This window comes from Rhinolophus sinicus, chromosome 16, assembly GCF_057876585.1.
Source record: "Rhinolophus sinicus isolate RSI-liver-muscle chromosome 16, RSI-T2T, whole genome shotgun sequence".
Lineage (NCBI taxonomy): Eukaryota > Metazoa > Chordata > Mammalia > Chiroptera > Rhinolophidae > Rhinolophus > Rhinolophus sinicus.
Genome location: NC_142516.1, coordinates 116,160,860 through 116,183,156, shown reverse-complemented (window position 1 = coordinate 116,183,156; position 22,297 = coordinate 116,160,860). Strand labels below are relative to the sequence as shown.

The following is a 22,297-nucleotide window of genomic DNA, read 5'->3' as shown; positions in this document are numbered from 1 at the left end:
ACAATCTATATTATTTTTGTATTTTTTTCAAAAAACACCATAAAATAAAAATTAGGAATAAGCTTTAAAAAACATCTTTTTTTACACATTTTACATTCTGGATAGAAACCTAGTCATTTTAAAAGATCAGTAGTTATAAATACTTAAGATTTTAAAGGCAAAATAGATTTAGTATCCTTAAATTTTCATAGAAAATTAATTTCTTAAAATTACCTGAAGTGCTGGTACTATTAAAATATTCAACTTGTTTTTGTTCATTCTGGGATGTGTCAGATGTAAGAATTCGTAAAGTATCTGAGAATCTGAAGAAGAAAATATGTTCAAGAAACACATTAATATTATACTAGAATTAAAGAGACAAGGCTACAGAAAGGAAATAATTTCAGCTAGTTCCATATTAAAATCCTTTGTTCAACAGCTAATTGTTCTAAGACATTTATGCCACATTTGCCTATAAAAGTACCAATCCTATCCATATAAAAAGAGTAGTTTGGTGATTATTTAAAATACTGTCCTCAACTACAGAGTGAATCAAAGGACTTTAGGATTGCTGAAGCTATAGAATGAAGTATAGTTCTAGTCTCCAAACATATAGAGCCTTTGAAAATTTTGTTACAATTTTAAAAGTGTTACTAATAGGAAGAAAAGAGAAGGAAAGAGGAATGAGAGAAAAGGGGAAACTGGATTAAATTGAAAAAAAAAAAAAAGATTCCTTCATAACCGTAAAGAATTGTGCCTTTATTTAAGCAAGAGAACTACCTGATATTTACTTGGGTATAAAAAGACAATTAAAGTAACCCTATTCAGAAGAACTCTATTTCACTGAAATTGATATTGAAACTATTAATACAAAAGAAATGAGATTTGGTGATCAGGAGATAACCTGTACTTCAGGCTGTATTATAGGCTAATTGCATTGCTTTTCCCCATACCTGATAGAATGTGATCTTTTTCTGGTACCAACAACAGTGGGCAGCAACAGTCATTATTTTTACACTACTACCCTACTACTTCTAGAATCTCAGAAACTACTACTACTAACAACTAATATTAACTGAGCAGATACTAGGTGCCAGGCACTACTGTAAATATTTTACACGTAATAGTTTTAACTTATTTAATCCTCATAAGAACTCCCTGAGATAGATGTTAATGTTATTTCCATTTTGAAGGTAAGGAAATTAAAACTTTGACATTACTTCTGAGTTACGGTATGAAATAAACAGTCCAAAAATATATGAAGAAAAGCAACCCATCTTCCCAACCTGCTAGGTAACCGCGGTCAAGTAACATCCAGACACAATTTTCCCTGCAGTAATGTATTCTAAATATTTCGTTTTTTATTTCTATGGAATTTCTCTTTAAGATTATATCTAGGGAAGGCAAAGGAAGAGCAAGTTAATTTAGCAAGGCAATTTGGTCTGATCCTTATGTTTTGGACTAACAAAAATTGCTAGCCCAGAATCAAGGGGAATGAAGGCAAATATTTCTGTTGAAAGATCTTTTACACTTTTTTAAAATGATCAAAACATGTAAACCCATATGGTCAACAATAGAACTGAAAACATATTAGAATATATCAGTACAACATAAAATTACACAGGCATTAAAAGTTTTATTTATAACTAACTACCTGTTAGCAAATTATTAACTTGGCAAATATTCGTGATATAATGTTGACTGGATAAAACAGGTGACATACCATATAACCTCAAAAAAATTTTTTTTGAATAAAGGAGTTACATACATGTATGTGCATATACCGGGGGTGCCAAAAACATGTATATACATTTTAAGAGATGTTATCTATGTATTACTTTTCAAAGTTGAACTGAATTACGGTAGCAATGTGTAATTGCAGAAGTCAAATGTGACTTGTATTCATCTTTTGTTATTGGTTACATATTACAATCTTAATCCAGTTTTTTTCTTTTTTTAAAAGGTGTATACATTTTTTTGGCACCTACTGTATATGAAAAAAATGAAATGTTAACAGTAATTATATTTCCAAATGCAGTAAAACTAATTTTTATTTTCTTCTTTATAGAAATATTAATCATTTTAGAAAAATTGAAAAATATAAACTATAATTGTAAAAGAATATAAAGAGAATATAAGTAGTTGAAAATAACTTTTACTACTATGTTTCAGTTAATAAACAAAACAGTAATCTAAAATTCTAAGAATTTTCTTTTTCTTAAGGTAGAATGAATTTACACAATTCACATTTTAGTACTATACAATGCCATTCACTGCTTAATAAATTTTCATGAGTACACAGTGGTTTAATTCTGGTACTATACCTGACATTGCTGATCAAAGAAGAGAGGAAATACTGATTTTCCTTCGAAGTATTTGACTGCGTAAGAGAAAATTTGTTATCTTCAGCGACCTCCAAAGCCACGATCTTTCCTATTTTTGATGATTTATATAGCCGAAAGTTTCTATTTCTTGTATAAACTCCTGTATCAAAAAATTAATAAAACAATGAGTGCATATTTTCAGTGATTCGTTTTTATAGTCAGCAAATATTAATTTTGTACAGCATTAGTAGAAGAAACAATTGGTTCTGATTCAACATGGCAACATACTTGAAAAAGATCCCGAACTCACCTTTTCCATAGATATACCAAACCTACAGCTATATATGGAAGAATTTCCTCTGGGAAAAAAATCTAAAAACTGGCAGTGTCCCCTTCACAGAAAGAAAATGAAAGGGAAACCACATCAAAGCAGGCAGGAAAGGCTGAAACACAATCTCACCATAAACCCCACTGCTGGCATGGCAACTCACAATCAGGAGGAAATGGGAACCCAGAGCTTCTCCCTGAGGGTTCATACCCCATTTTAGGAACCCCAATTTTTAAGACCAGCACCTAAGAGACGAGTCCCCCGAACACCTGGCCTTGAAGATCAGCTGGGCTTGCATCCATGAAACCCACGAGGCTGTGGCAAACTGAGGAATGGTTCTTAAAGAGCTCACATGCAGACTCACCCACCCCAGTCCCCAGCACAGAAGCAGACCTTTGAAAAGTGCCCAGACTTTATGTGAGAGAAACCCATTTGTTAATTTTGAAGTGTTGGTCTGTGGGGTGGGGGCCTGCTGAAATATTCTTTGGGAACGACACTGGTCGGTGCCATCTTCCTGCTAACCTCCGCCTTGCTAAAACCAATGGGCCCCCTTTTTTTTCTTTTCAACATGTGCCATCTTCCATGCTTTCATCTTGTCTTGCTAAAGGTGGTGGGCACCATCTTTTCTTTTTCCTGTTTTCCTTCTTTCCTTCTTTACCACTGCCATCTGTGTACTCCCTCTCTGCTTTCTCTCTCTGTTATATTCCAGTATCTCCCAGAGGGGAGCATCTACACACATCTGGTGCCCCAGTTTCCCACTCAGGGGATACCCCTTGATCACCTTGCATTCCTGGGTGCTACAGGGCTGTAACAAGTGGAGAGACAGTTCTTGGCAAGCTACCACCCACAGGACACAGCACAGAGAGCAAAGTGAAACACACCCCCAGCCTTTCTGTGGAAGAGGCTTAACTGCTTGTCTTCGAGCTTTGCCCTTTGTGACCGGCTTCGGGTTTGGCACACACTTAGCGGCTACAAAGCTACCCTCAGGGAACGTAGGCCAGGGGACGCTAGCTTTGCACTCTCCCTCTACCTCACTACAGCTCACCAGTATGTCCTGGAAAGCAGCTTACACCCTCGCCCCAATTTTTGCTACTGCTGCTCAGGAAACACCTCCAGATTGCCTGGCTCTGGTGGCCACTGGGGCTTACACTTCCAGTCCCACAGGACTGTGTATATTTGCACTCTTTAAAAGCTGCAGCCTAAGGGGCTGGATTCTAATTGGCGTGAATCTAGGTGCTAACTGAGATGCCCACCTTTGTGACACTGATTATTCTTGGCACACCTGAAAATACTGGGAACTATTAAAAATAGCCTGCTTGGACAATCACAAAGGTTTGTGAGACTATCAGAAGCTAGGGCAGAGTTGAATAATAAGGTTTCTCCTTATACAAAGCGGACCCTTCAAGATTGGGAGATGTGGCTGTTTCATATAACGCATAAACCAACAGAGAGTCAAGTCAATGAGGAGACAAAAGAATACATTCCAAACAAAAGAACAAGATGAAACTTAAGAAAAAAACCTTCCTGAAATGGAATTAAGTAATTTACCTGACAAACAGTTCAAAGTTATGGTCATAAAGATGCTCACTGAACTCCTGAGAAGAATGGATGAACACAGTAAGAACTTTAACAAAGAGATAGAAAATATAAGAAATTACCAAACAGAAGTCATAGGGCTAAAGAATACAGTAAGTTAATGACACACTAAGAGGATTCAACAGCAAACTAGATGGAGAAGAGAGAATTGGTGAACTCGAAAGGCAGAGAAAATCACCCAGAACAGCAAAAAGGGAAAAGAATGAAAAAAGTGAAGATAGCCTAAGGGACTTATGGGAGGACATCACGGACTAACATTTGCATGATAGGAGTCCCAGAAGAAGGAGCAAGGAAGGGGAGAAAACTTATTTGATGAAATAATGACTGAAAACTTCCCTAACCCGGAGAAGAAAATAGACATACTGATGTAGGAAGCCCAGACATTTCCAAAAAAGCTGAACCCAAAGCTGGTTGGATTCAAGCGTCCTGATTGGCCTGCGTATTACCTAACCAGTACTTTTTGCCCAGTACTTTTCCAGGGACCAGAAGCAAACAAAGCAGAAGACAGCATGGCTGAAGAAGCCACCAGTTTGATTGCAGTAGGAAAGCTGGGAAATGGCCCCTGCCACTACCGCAAAGCTCGTCAGTGTAGAAAACTCCAGCCTTATTTTGCCATGTAAAAATGCCATTTATACTGTCTGTTTTTAAAATCTATGTCATCTGATTAAACTGCTCAGCAGTGTTGGAGAGTGCTGGTCCTCTGTCAAAACTTCCTTGATTCGAATCCTTGCGAAATGTCAGAGCAGAAGCCAGCCACAACCAGTGCCTTCTGGCCCTCAGCCAGCCTGGTGCTTACTTATGTCCCACGGGGTCTTCCCTGTGAGCCCTGAGCAGAAACCTGGTAGATTTTCAGTACCTGAGCTCACTGACCACATCCAGTGGTGACTGCGCTGGTGACCATATCCTGTGCAGCAGCGGTGGTAGCAAGAATCCTAAGATGACAAGTGGGCACTGACTAGTCTCTCACAGAAGTACACAGGACAGTCTGACAGAGAACTGTTTCATGTTACTTACCTAGATCGACAAAAAGATGCTTTTCCCCTGTGGTGTTCTTCACAACTAAAAATGAAAGATCACGACTGCTTTGCTCAGCTGATCCCAGCCTCTCCGGCTTCTTTGAATTCAATGTCCAGCTCTCTCCTATAGCCTTATCTGTGGACATTTTACTGAAGGAAATTCCTTGTTTAATTGCTGTTTCAGAAAAATGGGAAAATCCATGCCCTGTTGTCTCTGGAATCCCATCATCATCTTCACTGGCAATTAATTGAAAAGCAGGCTGCAAAATTTTTCTCACAAAATTTCCTAAGGGAAAAAAAAAAAAATGATTTATCTAATTCTTTTTTTTCCATAAACTATAACTTAAGATCTAGGCACAAATCTACACATGACAATTTTACATTGTAAGGCTTCTTGTTTTTGATTTCCGGTTTTAAAACTGTGTTGTTACATGCCTCTGCTGTTACTTCCTTCCTCTTATGCAAACTTTTACTTTAATTCCCATTGACACAGGAGTTTGGTGTCACTTGTAAACAAACCATCTTAGAAGGGACATTTAATTTGAGAAGATGTGTCAATGTTGCTAGTATGAGCCTGACCCCAATGTACTGTCACCAAAAAACAAACCCACTACTTCTATTAATACAAATTGAGTAAAATTTATCTTCACAATCAATGATTAAAGAATGAAATGCTTATATGAGTAAACAGTGCTGCACAGAAACACTGAGAGAATCTCTGCCATATTCTCCTTCAATCAGAATGTCAGCAAATTTCTCAAGAGCTTTTTTTCTCTACTTTACCCTAAGAATGCGGACATTCACAGCCACCAGTTTCAAAGCTGATGCTCCTGTTGCCTGTCCCTACAGCTGGCCCCGAGATGGGCTGTGGCCTTATAACCAAAGTCCAGAAGTAAAGCAATTAAATACATTTGTTGTGTTTCAACATTTCTTCTAAGAGCTCTAAATAGCAGTGGTCTTATCTTTACCAAGAAAACACCATGACAAGCTGGAACTTCTTTAAACTCTCATATATTATTTATACCATAAAATCAAGTAATGATTTTGTTAAGTTGCTTCATGTACGACGAAAGTTTAATTTTAATCTTTAACACTGGGATGGTCTGGGTTTCTCACTTTATTTACTAGGTAGCATGAACCCTTAAGTCATAAGATATATGTGTTCTACATTTAAAAATCTTTCTCTAAATGAGACTTAATTACTTCCTTACTCAAAGAAACAAATCCACTATCTTACAAGACACCAAATATCAAAATGAAAGCAAAAGCATTTGATCCTTGCAATGATATATACACATGGTTATTTCTGGAATGAGAAATAACTGGAATGGTAAACACTGAGTGAAAAGAAATCATGATATATCAAAGGACAACAAAGCAATACAAATATAAATTGATAAAGTTCATTTTTCCTGGAAATGTAAAATTACTCCTACTAGGTGATAAGGGAAGTGAAGCGATGGTTGTAGAACCAGCTGCACAGGCAGCTGCAGACCTTTGATCTTTGGCAGGGAGCTAACATGGCCAGGATGGGACAGTATAACGCATCAGTACTAACACAGGCTCTCACCAACCTCTGCTTTCTGTGTCCCTTTCCCAATCTCATCACTCTCACCTCATCGTTAATACGGGGACAACTTTATTGGCTGGGAATAACTCAAAAGAATGTATCAATCATAGAAGTTTCAGGTCCTATCGCAGGTTGGCAGACGAGTATTTTAGGCAGATCAAATGTATACATTTTGCTAACATTCTATGATCTCATGCCCTTACCCTAATTCCCCTTTCTGAAAGGCTAACAACTAGAAATGTCACCAAGAGATACACTGAAGGAGAGGAACTGATGGGGAAAATTTGGACTATTTCACAATCCCTGCATCTCTAGCCCTAGCAGTTCATAATTTCGGAGACAAGAGCCCTCATAGCATCTCATTCATCAGGTCTGATTATGTCTCCTCCGCTAGCCATACGACGCCGCCAGTGCGCCCCAGATTACTCATACACCCCGTCTCTATACCTGCGCTTATGCTGTCCTCACAGTAAAGCCTTTCTTCACTTTGTCTACATGATGGAATTTTATTTCAAGCCCAGCGTGAATGCCTCTGCTTTCAGAAGATCTATGTAGCAGAAATTGCTAATTATCTGACAAATTTCTATTCTCCCCTTCTTCCCCAGCAACAAATCCCAATTTTCAGCCTTGTGGTAGGAGTCACAGAGCAAACTATGAGGCGTGAATAGGAATCAAAGAACTATCTCGCTTAGGACTCTTCTTCCACGCCCTGCCAGCAGAGCCCACTTAATATTCATTCAATCATTCATTCAACAAATATTTATTAAATGTCTACTTGTGCTCATTACTGCTGTTCCTGCTACTGTTACATTATTAATATTATTGATAAAGATATTATTGTGTGATACGCTCTGGAAGTACAACAGTGAATAAGAAACAGTCCCTGCCCGAAAGAAACATTAAGTGGAATAAACAAACAAAATGGGAAATAACCTCAGGAAGTGGTGAATGCTGACACAATAAACATGGATGACTCTGTGCAATCAAGAGCAAATACCTAAGTTTTAGGGTTTGACAGAAATGGCTTCTACACTGAGTCTTAACAGACCAGGTGAATTGGAGGCATGTCCATTCAGACAGGAGCATCAAAAAGTGCAAAGACTCAGGGACTAGAGCAAATGTGGCCCCAGTGGGAGCTAAGTAAAGGGTAGAGTGAGAAGAGCAGAGAGGTGAGAGACGAGGTTAGAGCACAGTGGGCCTCACTGTGCAAACTAAGACATCTGGATTCTGTCCTGAAGGCAATGAGTAATCTTTAAGGGTTTGAGGCACTCAAGTGATATAATCAGATCACTAGCTAGCTCATTACATAAGTAAACTGAGAGACTTCCACAGCGGTGAAAGATGACACCTACACTTGGGTAATTGAGTGGATGGTGGTACCACTCACTGATATATGTATCACAGGAAAAACAGCTAGTTTTAGGGAAAAGATGAGTCTTGTCTAGGACATGAGTGTCTGTGTGGGGAGGCAGTTGGCTGAATGGGTCTGGTGTCGAGAACAATCTTGGCTGAAGATAAAGATTTGAGTCTTCAACACATAGATGGTAATCAAAGCCATGACAGTAGATGACCATCAAGGTTACAGATAGAATGAACGGAGGGACAAGGGTGGATCCTACAAATACTAATATCTAACAGATAAAATAAAGAGACCAGAGGGAAAATGTCCAACTAGGCTAACAGAAAACAGGGAGATAATAAGGAGCCCTACCTAGGTACATAGCACACTAGGTGCCTGACTTTTATGCCAGTGCGTTAGTGACTATATGATGTCTTTTACCCTAGGTACCCTTAAAATTGTCAGGCGCCTGTAGTTCTGAAATGGATTACCTGTTACTTGAACTTCAGTCAATGATCTGCTGTTTGAACTTAGAAATACTGATCTACCCATGCTTTGATAAACACTCAGGATTCTGACCTCTATTTAGATCTTGGTTGGTTTTTGGTGTTCCCGTTCTGCGTATTTGTTCCCCTTTAGATTGACTTCCTTTTATACTTGAGACTCTTATCTCTAAATTTCTAGTCTGGGAACACAAATACTCTGGTTTCATTTTCAGGCATACACGTCTAGACTCCTTCTGAACCCTAAGGTTTGGTCTTTAACAGTAAATAAGCCTTCCTGGATGTGGCCTGGAAACCAAGCCCCGGTCTCATGTACAAAAAGCTAAGGCTGAGTGAGAAAGTCAGAAATCCAGCTCTGAGGTATCAGAGATAAGACGTGAATTAAGCCTCTCACGTGTTAACCAGGAAACTTCAGCAATGACTCCTACTGGAGCAGAAACCAGAGCCAAAGCACGCATGGCCATCACAGTAGCTACAGCAAGAGGCACTAATACCAAGAAGGCCCTGTGTCGGCTGATGTGTTTAAGATGTGCCTAGAACAGGAACACAGGTCTAGAACTAAAGGCAAATCCTGAAAATGTGAAAAATCATGTTTACTTTTTTAGGATAGGTTAACAACCATAAAACCTGACAAACACTTATAAAACTTAAGAAAAAAAAGGAAAATATGAGCTTTTAATATAACTCCATGACTTTTTAAAAAACAACTTACCAACATGAATGTTATCTTTAAATGCCACATCATGGAGTTGAAATATTAAATGGCGGCTAAATTTTTCATCAGTGCTAGAATCCAAGTTGAGAACATCTTCAGCTGAACAATTAACTCCATATAACTCTTGAAGTGATTTACAAACATGCTAAAAACACAAGTAAAACGAAATAAATAATTAATATTTTTAAATTTGTTTTTGTTTTAAAATTTTTCCCTAAGCACAATTCAAATATCTTGGTATAATTAAGTATAACTCGTTTTTTATTTTGACTTAGTATCAGAATATTTATTATATAATTTTACCAACTTACTTATGTATTGAAACATACATATTTAAATTATTTTACAAGTTTATGTTAAAAAATTCTTAGGCTCTGAGGATTAAAGTCCTCTTAGAAGTTGAACGATTTACCTGATACATTAATCTCCTCTAAAATCAAAATAAAAATATTTCTTGTAAGCATCTATTTAAGTATCATGTATGAGTTAAAAGTCATTAATCCTATTGTTTATAATTTCCGTTTTCAGAAAGTTCCTTAAGCGTATCGAACCCAAATCTACCTCCAAGAATACGGCCTTTGGGGGTAGAGGATGCTGATATTGAAGGCAGGTACGCATTATTGGAAGGCAGCAAGCTTGGGTTAGGAGCACAAGATTTGGAGTCAGAAAAATATAGGTTTGAGTTCTGGCTTTGCCATTTACTAGCTCTGTGACTTTGGTCAAGTCCAAACCTTACCTTCCTCAACTGCAAAATGGGATATTAGGACCTAACTTTTGGGATGTTGTGAGAGTAAAATTGAAAATGAGAAAGAGTTAGCACAGTGCTTGGCACATATAACCGCTCAAAAGCTGTACAGCCATAGGAAAGTCACTTCTCTTGAAGTTTCAGTCTTCTCATTTGCAAAACAAACTTACTAAGAACTACAATGCAGGGTAACCTTGAGATTAGCAAAAATGTTTGTAAACTGCCAAGCACTTAGAAACCTGTTAGTTATGGTATAAATTATATTTATTAATGTTGTTTGGCATTATTATAGCACACTCGCCTACCACCACCCCTCCCCATGCTCTCTGATCTTACTCTTCTTCAGTATATTCTCTTTCTCAGAAAAGGCTTCCTCAATTTCCCTATCTACGTCAAATTCCCCCTATAAACTCTCTATTTGTAGTACTCACACAGCGACAATTTTACGTTAGTTTGTGTGATTATTTTGACAACTGTCTCCCCTATATTACAGAGGCTATACCTCACTATCCGTTCTCTCCTGCTTCTGTGGAAATGGAACCCTGATGATTACCTAGGTACAAGCCCGTCCAGAATAAAGGCCACATTTCCCATACTCCCTTGCAGTAAAGTGTGGCCATGTGACTAAGTTCTGGCCAAAGGGATGTGGAGCAAAAGGAAAAGTAACTATGCCACTTCTAAGTTATACTCTTAAAGACAAGGGACATGCCCCTCCCCCACTTTCTACTAACTAGAAGGTGGACATAGGGATGGTCAGCCATCTCAGACAATGTAAATAAGAGCAACATGTTAGGAACAGCAAAGCAACAAGCCTAGTCCCTACTATAATGGAGCCATATCCAGATAGTACATGACGGAGAAATAAATTTCTATCTTGTTTAAGCCACTTTAATTTTAGTTCTTTATTACAGCAGCTAAATCTATCCTCATTTATTTTCCTCCATTAGACTACAAATTCTATGAAGGCAGAAATCATGTCTCTTTGGTCTAACCATTATATTCCTAGTGCCTAGACAGTTACACTTCGTAGAGGCTGAAAAACTTTTTATAAATGAATAAAGTCTAGTTTTAGACTTTTTGGAGGTATACAGAATAAGTGTAATAAGTCAGGAAATTATGATTACTTTTATTACCTACAATGTTTTCCTGCCCAAGTTAAACTTTAAATAAAATATTAAGTTATTTAAATATTTAAGTTGTAAAATCCAGAAGTTAAAAGTGTATGACTATTTGAGCAATGTTACCTGTCAACTTAGTTTTATAAAAGGCTTTAGCACCAGGATTCATTCCATTTGGTGGAAGTGGCAATCTGAACTTTGTCAGTGAAGTCACTGAATCAAAGGGCAATATATATTATCACTAGTAATTATTAGCCAGTTATTTATTAACCATCTGTTAAATTAATGTAAGAGCTAACCTAATTGATACCTCCTCACACAGAGACTAAGGAAATACAGTTGCTGGATTATGTACCTGCTACCAACAAAGTAACAAATGAAAATTAACTTCAATATAATCATTTATGAAGGTTATAGTAAATAAAAGTCATCCTAATGACTCTTCTACCAACATGGCAAACATGTTAAATCAAAATCTTAGCTGTATAATTTTAAACTCATATTTCTACAACTCTCTCCAACTTTTACTGATGTAGATTGGTTGTTCAAGACTAATCTGGATAAGACTGTACAAAGAATCAGGAGGAAAAAGCTTTTAAAATCTGTGATCGTCATCACACCTGTGCTTATTAATCCATGTTACAAATGGGATTTGCATTGGTGTTGATTCCATTAGGGACATTTCTCGTTTCTAATACAATGTGGTACTTCTTCATTAAAGGTATTACCATATTAAAGTGCCAGTGAAAATCTATGAATCTCACAGAATGTAGGTCACATAGAGTCTACACAATAAATCTTACCTTTGACTATAGAAGTGTATCATACACCAGAAAAAAGTCAATATCTATGAATTATTAAATACATAATTAAGGTTAAAAATTAAACACAATTTACTAATTATAATGAAATAAAATATTTAAATTTATTTTTAAGGGCCCAATGGCTATTTTAAGAAAAATATAACTTTTTGCTGTTATTGCTTTTTGGGGGATAGGAAGACTTATGTATGTTTCTTCTGCTTCAAAGCCAGGAGAAAGCTAACATTTTCTAAAAATAGTATTTGCATACATTTTTCAAATGAATTTAAAATAAAACACATAAAGATCCAACATAATCAGATATTCTTTACCAAAACATTTGAATTTGGACATACTTTTAAAGTTATAAAATGAGGCTACAGTTAACATCTAAAAGAAAGAATAATCAATAAATGTTAATACCTACTCTGAGGCCAAAAAATAATCGATATAATTTTAATACAACTTAATGCATTAAGTTGTACAATCTTAAAAGATTTTATAAACAAACTGAACAGAGCTTAGTTGCATCATCCCATACTATTCCTTTTGTTCGCAACTTCCTGGTCGACGCTGCTAAATCAAATCTATACAATAGAACTACACTCTTTTCTCTTTGTTAACAACAGTGATGATTCTGTTTCTAGATCAAGGTTTGCCATTAACTAGGTATAGTACCTTGCGTAAAAATTAAGTGTCTCTACTCCTTAGTTACCTAGTTTATGAGAGTGTGAAAGGGGTTCCTGGACCCAATTCCCGTGTGCATGTGTGTGGAGGCTTCACCACACCAATACACAATTCTAAAACACCAGCAGAATGTCCGAGAACTCAAGTCTGACAGTATTTACCCAGAGGTAGAATCATATTCCACAGGTAAAGAAGAACTCAGTCCTACAAGACCACCCTCCACTAGAGGTGCTAGTCCCAGGCTCAGGTTGTCACCTGTGCTTCTGACCAACCAGCTACAAACTGGAGGTTCCAATGACCCCCTCCAACTCAGGACGCCAATCACAAACCCAGGTTGTTGCCTGTGCTTCTGACCCACTGGCTATAAATCAGAGGTTCCCACAATCCCCTTCTTGGGTGTGATTAGTCATGCACCACAGAACAATGATTCTGTCGACAACAGACCACAAATATGACAGTGGTCCCATAAGATGATAATGGAGCCAAAAAATTCCTTTTACCTGGTGACATCACAGCCGCAGTGCAACCCATTGCTCATGTCAATGAGGTGATGCTGGTGTAAGCAAACCCACTATGCAGCCAGTCATATAAAAGTATGGCACATAGAATTCCATGCGGTGCATAATACACGATGTGATACACAACTGTTACTGGTGTATGTATTTACTGTACTATGCTTTTTAATTGTCATTTTAGAATGTACTCTTTCTACTTATGAAAAAAAAAAAGGTTCCTGTAAAATAGCAAGCCATGTTACATCAGCAGCAGCCGCATACATCTCTTGTTTACTGCATCTCTCCATTGCATCATTTTCCTTGTGGTTGACTTAAGCTCGTGTTGTTTTGTACAGCACCACGCTGCACAGGCTTGTATTCTCGGAGCCACAGACTACACCATCTAGCCCATGTGTGTAGTAGGATATACCCTCTAGGTTTGTGTAGGCACACTCTATAAATGTTCACATAACAAAATCGCCTATCAATGCATTTCTCAGAACATATCCCCATCATTAAGCAGTGCATGACTGTAATTTGCTAGAAAAGCTCAGAGAACTCTGGAAAACCCATTTATTTCCTAGATAAACGATTTATTATAAAATGATGTAACTCAGGAACAGCCGTATGGAAGAGATACCTGGGGCAAGGTATGTTGGAAGGACATGAAGCTTCCATGCCCTGTTCTGGCATGCCACTCTCCCAGCTCCCCCATGTGTTCACTAACCGGGAAGCTCTCTGAATCGGGGCCTTTTGAGTTTTTAAGGAGGCCCCACTACATAGAAATAATTGACTAAATAATTAGTCACTGGCAATTGAACTCACTCTCCAACCCCTTTCCTCTCCCCAGAGGGTGCGGGTGGGGTGAGGGGACACAAAGACTGAAAGTTCCAAACCTCTAACCTAGATCAACAGCTGGTTCTCTGAGCAACCAGCTCCCAACCTTTGGCATTTCCAAAAGTCACTTCATTCACGTAACAGAAAACATCTTTATCACTCTCAACACTTAAGAAATTCCAAGGGTTTGGGGAGTTGTGAGCCAAGAACAGGAGAACCAAATATACATGAGAAGGACCAAATGGAGGAGGACCAAATATATATGAAAAATATTTTGGTCACCTAAACGATCAAATTTATATTTCTTATGAATCACAATATCAAACGGTGCAAGATAAAATAATTTCCAAAATTCCTGCCAGCTCAAAAATTCAGAGACTATTATTTTATCAGTTTTCTTAAAAGTTCATCTCAATACCCAATTTTCACAGTAGAAATTACTTTGCCTAATCTTTATCAGAGGCAGCTACTTGTAGCGTAAGTCAGAGAATTAATATACGAGTGTAATTAAGAAAGAAAATTCCCCACCTTCTAGCTTTCTCAAAGCTTTTTTTATGAGCTACAGTAATATTACAAAATATATTAACATAAATAAACATTTCTCCTTTTTAGAAGTTTACTCAAAGATGTGCTATTAAGAAATAAAAGTCAAAAAGAGTAACAAGAAACAGGAGGAGAAACACAGGACCTATATATTACATAGGCTGGATTCACTTGAATGAATGAGTGAATAAAGAGACATACAGATCAGTATCAGGAAAAAAAAAACACCTGAGTTTGTAATTTACCTCAATGAGTAATGCAACCATCATTTTTCCATCAGCTTTTGGATTGGCAACTTTATTAAATTCCAAATCAAAATAGAGCTTGCACACAGCATTTTCAGGAATGACTTCATAGCAGTGTAAGAGATTTTTTCTGAATTGAAAAATTCATGATTGTTAGGTTTATATCTTATACCTTTTAAGTCACAGAACTTAATCTTATATTTCAAGATACTGTATTAACTGTGATTTAACAACATAACTATGACATAGTGAAGACATGATAACACGAATAAGTGCCCTAGGTTTATGTGTCTTAGTATGTGACATTATGTAACATAGTATCAAACAAGATGTAACAATCATATTCTGTAATGTTATTTAACTGAAAAACGTGGTCAACTTCATACTGTTGTTTATTCACAACTGATTTTGATATTATATAACACTTCTACATTTGTTTTTGGTGTCACCATGAAGCAAATTTTGAGAAACGAACTTTCTCAAACTGGGATCCCAGAATCACATATTCTTGGGATTCCATGAATGTTTTTACGAAAATTTTTCATTTTCATAATTTCATTTGGTAATATATTTTAAAAATTAGTTAAAAACGTATTCAGAATAACCTGACTTCAGTGAGCTTTCAATGCTCACACTGCAGTTACATTCTTGCTGGCATCAAAAGTTATGACTTTAACACAGTATAATTTAGAACAGATGCTACTGACTTAATAATAAGCTGTGCTAATATAATTTGGATGGCATTCTACACAAATACAAGGCTTGTAGTCATTTGAACAAGGAAAAGTGGTGGGGGAATTGTGTCATGATGTGGCACAGGTAGTATAGGAACTCAAAACACACACACAATTTTTTTCTCCCAACACCTGGGGAGATAATTCAATGTTGCTATGTCAAGGAAGCTCCAGAATTCTAGTCTCATAATAAAGGAGTAACTAATTATGTGATTGGAAACTATCAAAGCCAATTCAGCCTGAATTAACTTCACAAATACTACTAGAAGAAGGAAATGTAACGTTAATGTGTTGTCCTTTACAAACTACTTACCGGGATTTATAATAAAACCAAAGTTGAACATACGTTGTTACAAGGTAAATACGTTGTCCACTGCCCACTTTGCATTCCAAAGCAAATACATGAACATCCTTTATAAGATCAAAAATAATATTTAAAAATTAATAAAATGAAAATCTAAAATCAACTATAGTTATTAAATATTCAGAGAATTTTACTATTCTAATTTTTAAAAACTAGAATTGAATATTTGTATTATTAAAAACAAAAATAATAATCACTAGATCTATGACAATCAAAATTTAGTTATTTTGTACTTACTTATTTTTAGTCACTCAAGTAATACATGTCCAAGGCAGAAATAATTAGAATATCCAAATTAGAAACAGAAAAAAAGGAGAAAAATCACTTTTCAATCATAGTTTGACTTCCTAATATATTTACTAGTTTATGAAATTAACCTTATTTTTTAAAACTCCTTAAACATTATTACAAATGATTTGGGCTAAAATTAATAAACTCACTAGTACGCATAAAAATATGTGGGAACCAATTTTTAAATGGAATATTTGTAAGTTAATCTTAAAAGTTTAAAGAAAGTTTTAAAATGCTTACCTTTAACAAGTAACTATAAATTGTCTTTTCTATGAGAAACGAATCTTCTTAAGATTAATTGCTGTAGCACTTGCTATAACTGTTTCTGTCTGCTGCCATAAAGAGTTTCTTCCAATAAAAGACACAGGTTCTTTTGTTTCCACTTAGCTAAAGATAGCTATTGAGCCTATACAAGAACTAAACTTCCATTTTCATGAAATTTAATTCAAGATCAAATTACTCTATCAGTATTTTAATTTCTGATACCTGAATTTGGTTTACACAAAATGAGCATGAAAGGGATTTCTCATATTTCCTACACTATGAGATCTGAGTAAGCTCATCCTTACTAGGAAAAGAAGGGCCTTCCAAAAAACTGTTAGCACCTGGAGTTTTTATATAGCAACAATGATCAGAATCACAATATATTTATGCTAGATATCATATACGCATCTTTCCATTATACAGTTGACGTTTGAATGCAGGAGGTAGGGACACTGACCCTCACACAGTCAAAAATCCGTGTATAACTTTTGACTGCCCCCAAATTTTACCAATAGCCTACTGTTGACTAGAAGTCTTATCAACAACATAAACAGTCAATTGACACATATTTTGTATATGTACAGGCATACCTCGTTTTATTGCACTTTACTTTGAGCTTCACAGATGTGTGTTTTACAGATTGAAGGAAAGCCCCTCCATCAGCAAAAAGATTATAATTAGTTTTACTGAGATACCTTATTGTGGTCTTGAACCAAACCCACAATATCTGTAACATATGCCTATATTATGTACTGTATTCTTACAATAAAGTAAGCTAGAGAAAACGTTATTAAGAAAAATCATAAAGATAAGAAAATACATTTACAGTATATACTGAAAAAAAATCCAGGAACCTGCACAATTCAAACCCATGTTGTTCAAGGATCAGCTGTACTTCTTTATATTTCCCACAGTGCCCCAAAACAAATGATGTGAATTACACAGGCTTTTTTATTTTTGAGCACCACACTCTTTGTGAGGCTAGCATGTAGCAAGCACTTCTTCCCACTTGCTGAATGTGTTGGAAATTATGATAAATCCACTCTACTACTTCAAAGCACAAAAAGAGACAGTAGAATGATAAATACATATGTGCTTTTCACTGTGATTTAAGTTTTAGAGCTTATTAAATCTTAACTATAATATTTGAGATATTCTCACTTCCTATTTACATTCAATTCTCCTTTGCCTAATTTTGTCCTTAAAAATCTCCTACTCCACTCATTCATGTCCTCATATTTCTGTATTGTTTTAGTTCTACTCTTAAAACCTTAGTTATTCTATTATTTTTCAGTCCATGAATATGGTTACTTTTCCTTTAAGTATTGCTTCATTTAACTGTAGTTTTTAAAAACTAATTGGCACACTAGATATGCCAAGCTTTTTTCATTACTAATATAAAATAAATGGCTAATGATTCATAGGGATATTTGTTTCCTAAATAGTGTGATATTAAGAATGGAATTAAATTCTTTTGGTAGGGTATGTGGCCTGAAATAAAGACAAACAATTGGTTTTGGTTTTTCTAAGAAATCTTAAGTTATAGTAGCTCTAAAAAAAAATAGATGAGAATATTACCTCTTTACAGTTTTTAACAAAATTAAAAGCTTGAGTTTGCCGAGGAAATAGTTTCCAAATGGAGGGTGGTTCTTCTGGCTGGGACAGCCTGGGTCTGTACACTGAGCACAGTGGTTTCCTCTCGTAGTGAGATGCTCGTTCTTCAATTCGCTTCAGTTTTGCTTCCCATTTTCTCTTCATTGGTTCAGAAGTGTGGGGGGGCTGAATCTTATCCCATGTAAGATTTCTATCAATTAATACTAAAACAAACAAAGGACATCAGTGTCTTTGTTTAGAATATATTTTGTTTAGTAAAATTTCAGATGAAAGAGAATTACAGTATTAGCTAGTTTTAGTTCGGGGTGTCGATGGTAACCATGAGTATGAATTAAAAAAGGAATAAATAAATCTTAACTATGTCTGTTAATTTAATGACTGTATTTTTATAGTAAGTTGATGTGAATGATTGTATTTTAACACTTGTTTATTGATGACATGTTTTTGTTTGCATACAATGCTTTCATGTTAGCCACGTAAGGTAAGGGGCCAGGTAACACTTTTCCAATTTGGGATTATGGTTTACTTACAAAGGAAAAGGATAGGTTTTCAGAAGAAGGGGGAAAAGCTTTCCAAGGGAAAAAGGATTGGTTTTTAGAAGAATGGGGGGGAAATTTCTGAGATTTTAGAAGGGGGAAGGCTTTTATTGTAGATTAAAAAAAATGGCCATAAGTTCTTAGCCATTCCTCTCATCAGGAGATGCCATTAAACCCACTCCCATACTGAGTCTGGGTTTGCCCAGGTGACTTGCTTGGACCATGTCACACTGACAAATGGGAAACAAGGAGACATTTAATAAGTGCTTTTGCATTGGATTTGGCTATCTTGGACACCTTCCCTGAGATTGTCATGCTATAACTGGGCCCCATAGAGGATAAAAGCCATCTGGAGAAGAACCAAGGTACGTCAGCTAACAGCCAGCACCAACTATTTCAGATTTGTGAGTTAAGCCATTTTGGATCATCCAACCATCATCTGAATTCAATAGAGTAAGCCTGAGTTAGTTCAGGTGAGATCTGCCAAAGAACTGCTCAGCCAACCCACAAAACTATAAGAAAAAGAATTGGTGGTTTTGTTTGTTTTTTTAAGCCAGTAAGTTTTGGCCTGGTTTTTACACAGAAATAACCAATAACTGAGTTTCCCTCTTCATTAATATCTTCTATGTCATAATATATCTACGTAGAAAACAGATACGTTAGTTTTTTTAAGTGAAATAATAATACATACTAAAGCATTTGAGGGTAAAATTCCTATTTACCTTTGGCAATGTCTTTCCAGTACTTGCACTTATCAAGTTGATAAATATTCTCTGGAATTTTAGCAGAAAACTCTGTGACAACACAAACTCACTGGCAAATGATATATACTCCCTGAACGGAAAAATATCCTTAAAAGATTGAGAGGATAGGAATGCCATGACATGGCTAGAAATAAAGGCATATTATCCATAGATCTCAACTATAACAGACTTAAGCTTCTTCTCTGTTACACCTAATCCACATGAAAATTATAAATTACAAACCAAGAAACAAATATGATTCTAAAGGTGTCAACATAAATTTCCTAACAGATACACTTACGAAAGGAATGTAATTTCATTCGACTGAAGAGATGGGGCAACTTTTAATACAACTGCTTTAATTTTTCAGTACAAAGTGATACAGCCCTTTATTGCTAGATTCTGAGTCTTCAATTCACTTTAATCTGCTTCACATAAAGATAAAAATTCCCTACATCTAGACAATCTAATTGGGAGAAACTGACTTTTTTTCCTATGAAATTTATTAACTTTTAATAAAGCCCACTGATTACTTAATGAAGAAAATAAACACAGAATGCAATCAGATGTGAATTTTAGCTCCAGTATCTAATAACTGACTAGGACTAACTATGTGGATCTTCACTTAGTGACAATGACATCAGGAAATTTTTTTTAGATTTTGTAAAAATATTGTTATGACCATGGAAGTGAGTCATACGTGACAGTCATGGAGTCACAGTGGATCTGAGAAAACCATGAATGTCAAGAGAGAGAAAAAGTTCAATATCTATTATGCTCTCATGGTCTTTACACAGTTTGAAATTTTTAACAGCTGGATTGAGGGTTAGAGGACAACTGGTGCTTGGAGTGTTCCAGCGGGAGGGCTGAATGACAAAAGCAAAGGAAATGGAGAACAGGAATTCATCTGTATTCCTCAGCCCTTATCCTCCAGAAATGCTTTCAATTCCTGGTGGGGAAAGAGTTCTTTCTTCTATATAACCGTACATCAAAAACCCCTTTCCACATAGGGAAACTACCGATTTTTGGTAACAGTTTCCAAGTTCCAAAGAAAAATATGTATTGTAATTTTAAAATAGTAGGCCTATTGTTTATTTCTAAACATTGCACCAGAATCTTTATTTAACCTTGTTTGATACTGATTTTACAAGTAAAAGGGGTCAGGCTAGAAAAAAGGCTGGCTTAGTCCTTTCAGAGAGGGGGAGGTGGGGATGGACGTGGAGAGATGACTCAGAAAGCCAACTTAAGTAGCTCTGGTTTCCCTAGGTTTATGCCTAGACTTGCCCAGCTCTGACACCTGATAGCCTGAGTCCCAGGAGCAGCTGGACTAGGGGGCACATGCTTCCTGATTACTGGCTTCTAGGGAGATCTGAAACCTGCCTTGCCATGGCTCGCCCGAGCCCCGTTCTCTTGGTTTCTTTCTTATCACAAGTCAATTCTTATTCCCCAACTCCAGCTTCTCCCTTTGCCCTGAGAATGGATTCATCAGTATTTTGTGTTTTCTTGCATATGTGTTCTAGTTCTAGTATTTAGTACTGTTCCGTTATTTGGCAAGGTTTTCTTAATCCCTTTTATGGCCTCTTGAAATACAGTTATACTATTTCTTCCACTGCTAAAGTATACATAATAAAGTATGTGATTAAAATTCATTTACAGTAATATTATTATATAAATTTACATTCCAGATGAATGACACCTTAAAGAATTAAATAAAACGAATTGACTGAATTTTCTTTTTTTCCCCACTTCCGTTCACTTTGCCTGTCTATGCTTGAACAGAAGTAACTCATATTTAAATTTTCCAAAAGTCTCCTGTAAGGACAAGACATACTGTTCTTTTCCAGTTGCCCCTTTCTACTATCTCCACAGGATCTCCTATCCAAAAAGCCTAACTTTGCCAAACCAATCACCCCTAAGTCCATTTTAATAACTTTTCTAGGGGCACTCATTAATGATTCAGAGTATCACTCAATTCACACTACAGTTTACCTCAAGAAATCCAAACTCTCTCCAGAATCTAGCCCTAAACCACTTATGCAGTTTATGTCTTACTGTTCAGCCCTCTCACCAAATGAATGATAATGACCAGTCCCCGCACCTGGCCACTCCAAGTGCCCTCTTTTCTGTTTCTCTCACCTGTAATACCCCACTTCCCTTCCCCAATTTCTTCCCCTTCAAGAGCAAGATCAAGTTCTGACCCATGAGACCCTTTGTAAAAAGAAATTACTAGATTAAGAAGACAGTGCCTTCAGCCAACTATTTGATATAATCAAAGTCTCTCTAGACCAGGGGTGTCCAAACTTTTTTCAACGGTTTTCACCAAGGGCCATATGCGGTAAAATACACAAACAGCCGGGCCACTCACTTGAGGTGAAGTACATATTGCCTCACCTGGTTCATGTTAGTAAACTAAATATATTTTTGGAATTTGCTGCGGGCCAATTAACAATGGATTGCAAATGGCAGTTGGCCTTCGGCAGCAGTTTTAACACCCCTGCTCTGGACTAAGTAAATTTGTATAATTTACACAGAAAAAGAAAACTGTTGCTGTTGCTTTAACTGAAGTATCATTTTGGTAAGAAAGTTTAGCACAGGAAGGGGTTTGGGTATCACAGTGTGATAACAGGACTTGTTTAACGACACCAGCGCCTTCCTTATAACTGCCTTCCTTATAACTGCACGTTGAACCACTGTTTGGGTTTGGGAGTAAGTCCCATTCTTCAGTTTTACTGCAGCAAAAAAAAAGGGACTGCCAAACATCGGTCCTCTTTCAATTTGGGAGGGGCTAAGAAAGGCCTAAATTTTATTCCTGGGGTCCAAGTTTAATTCCTGTAACTTTTTTTTAAAAATTTTTTATTGGGGAATATTGGGGGACAGTCGCCTTTCCAGGGCCCATGAGCTCCAAGTCACTG

At 36.5% G+C, this 22,297-nt stretch overlaps 1 protein-coding gene across 6 annotated transcripts in view; it reads right to left on the bottom strand.

Annotated features, from left to right (window-relative positions):
• PRIMPOL (primase and DNA directed polymerase) overlaps positions 1-22,297 on the bottom strand; it is a 31,418-nt gene that overhangs the window by 8,041 nt on the left and 1,080 nt on the right. For all 6 annotated transcript variants that reach the window (XR_012495551.2, XM_074329843.2, XM_019736194.3 and 3 more), the window contains exons 2-8: positions 18,071-18,309; positions 15,887-15,984; positions 14,840-14,969; positions 9,368-9,515; positions 5,242-5,529; positions 2,304-2,463; positions 214-302 (exon numbers count right to left, since the gene is read on the bottom strand). Coding sequence is in view for 5 of the 6 variants with exons in the window: in XM_074329843.2 (XP_074185944.2) it covers positions 214-302; positions 2,304-2,463; positions 5,242-5,529; positions 9,368-9,515; positions 14,840-14,969; positions 15,887-15,984; positions 18,071-18,309 (1,152 nt within the window). In the remaining variant the exon portion in view is untranslated. The remainder of the gene's footprint in view (positions 1-213; positions 303-2,303; positions 2,464-5,241; positions 5,530-9,367; positions 9,516-14,839; positions 14,970-15,886; positions 15,985-18,070; positions 18,310-22,297) is intronic.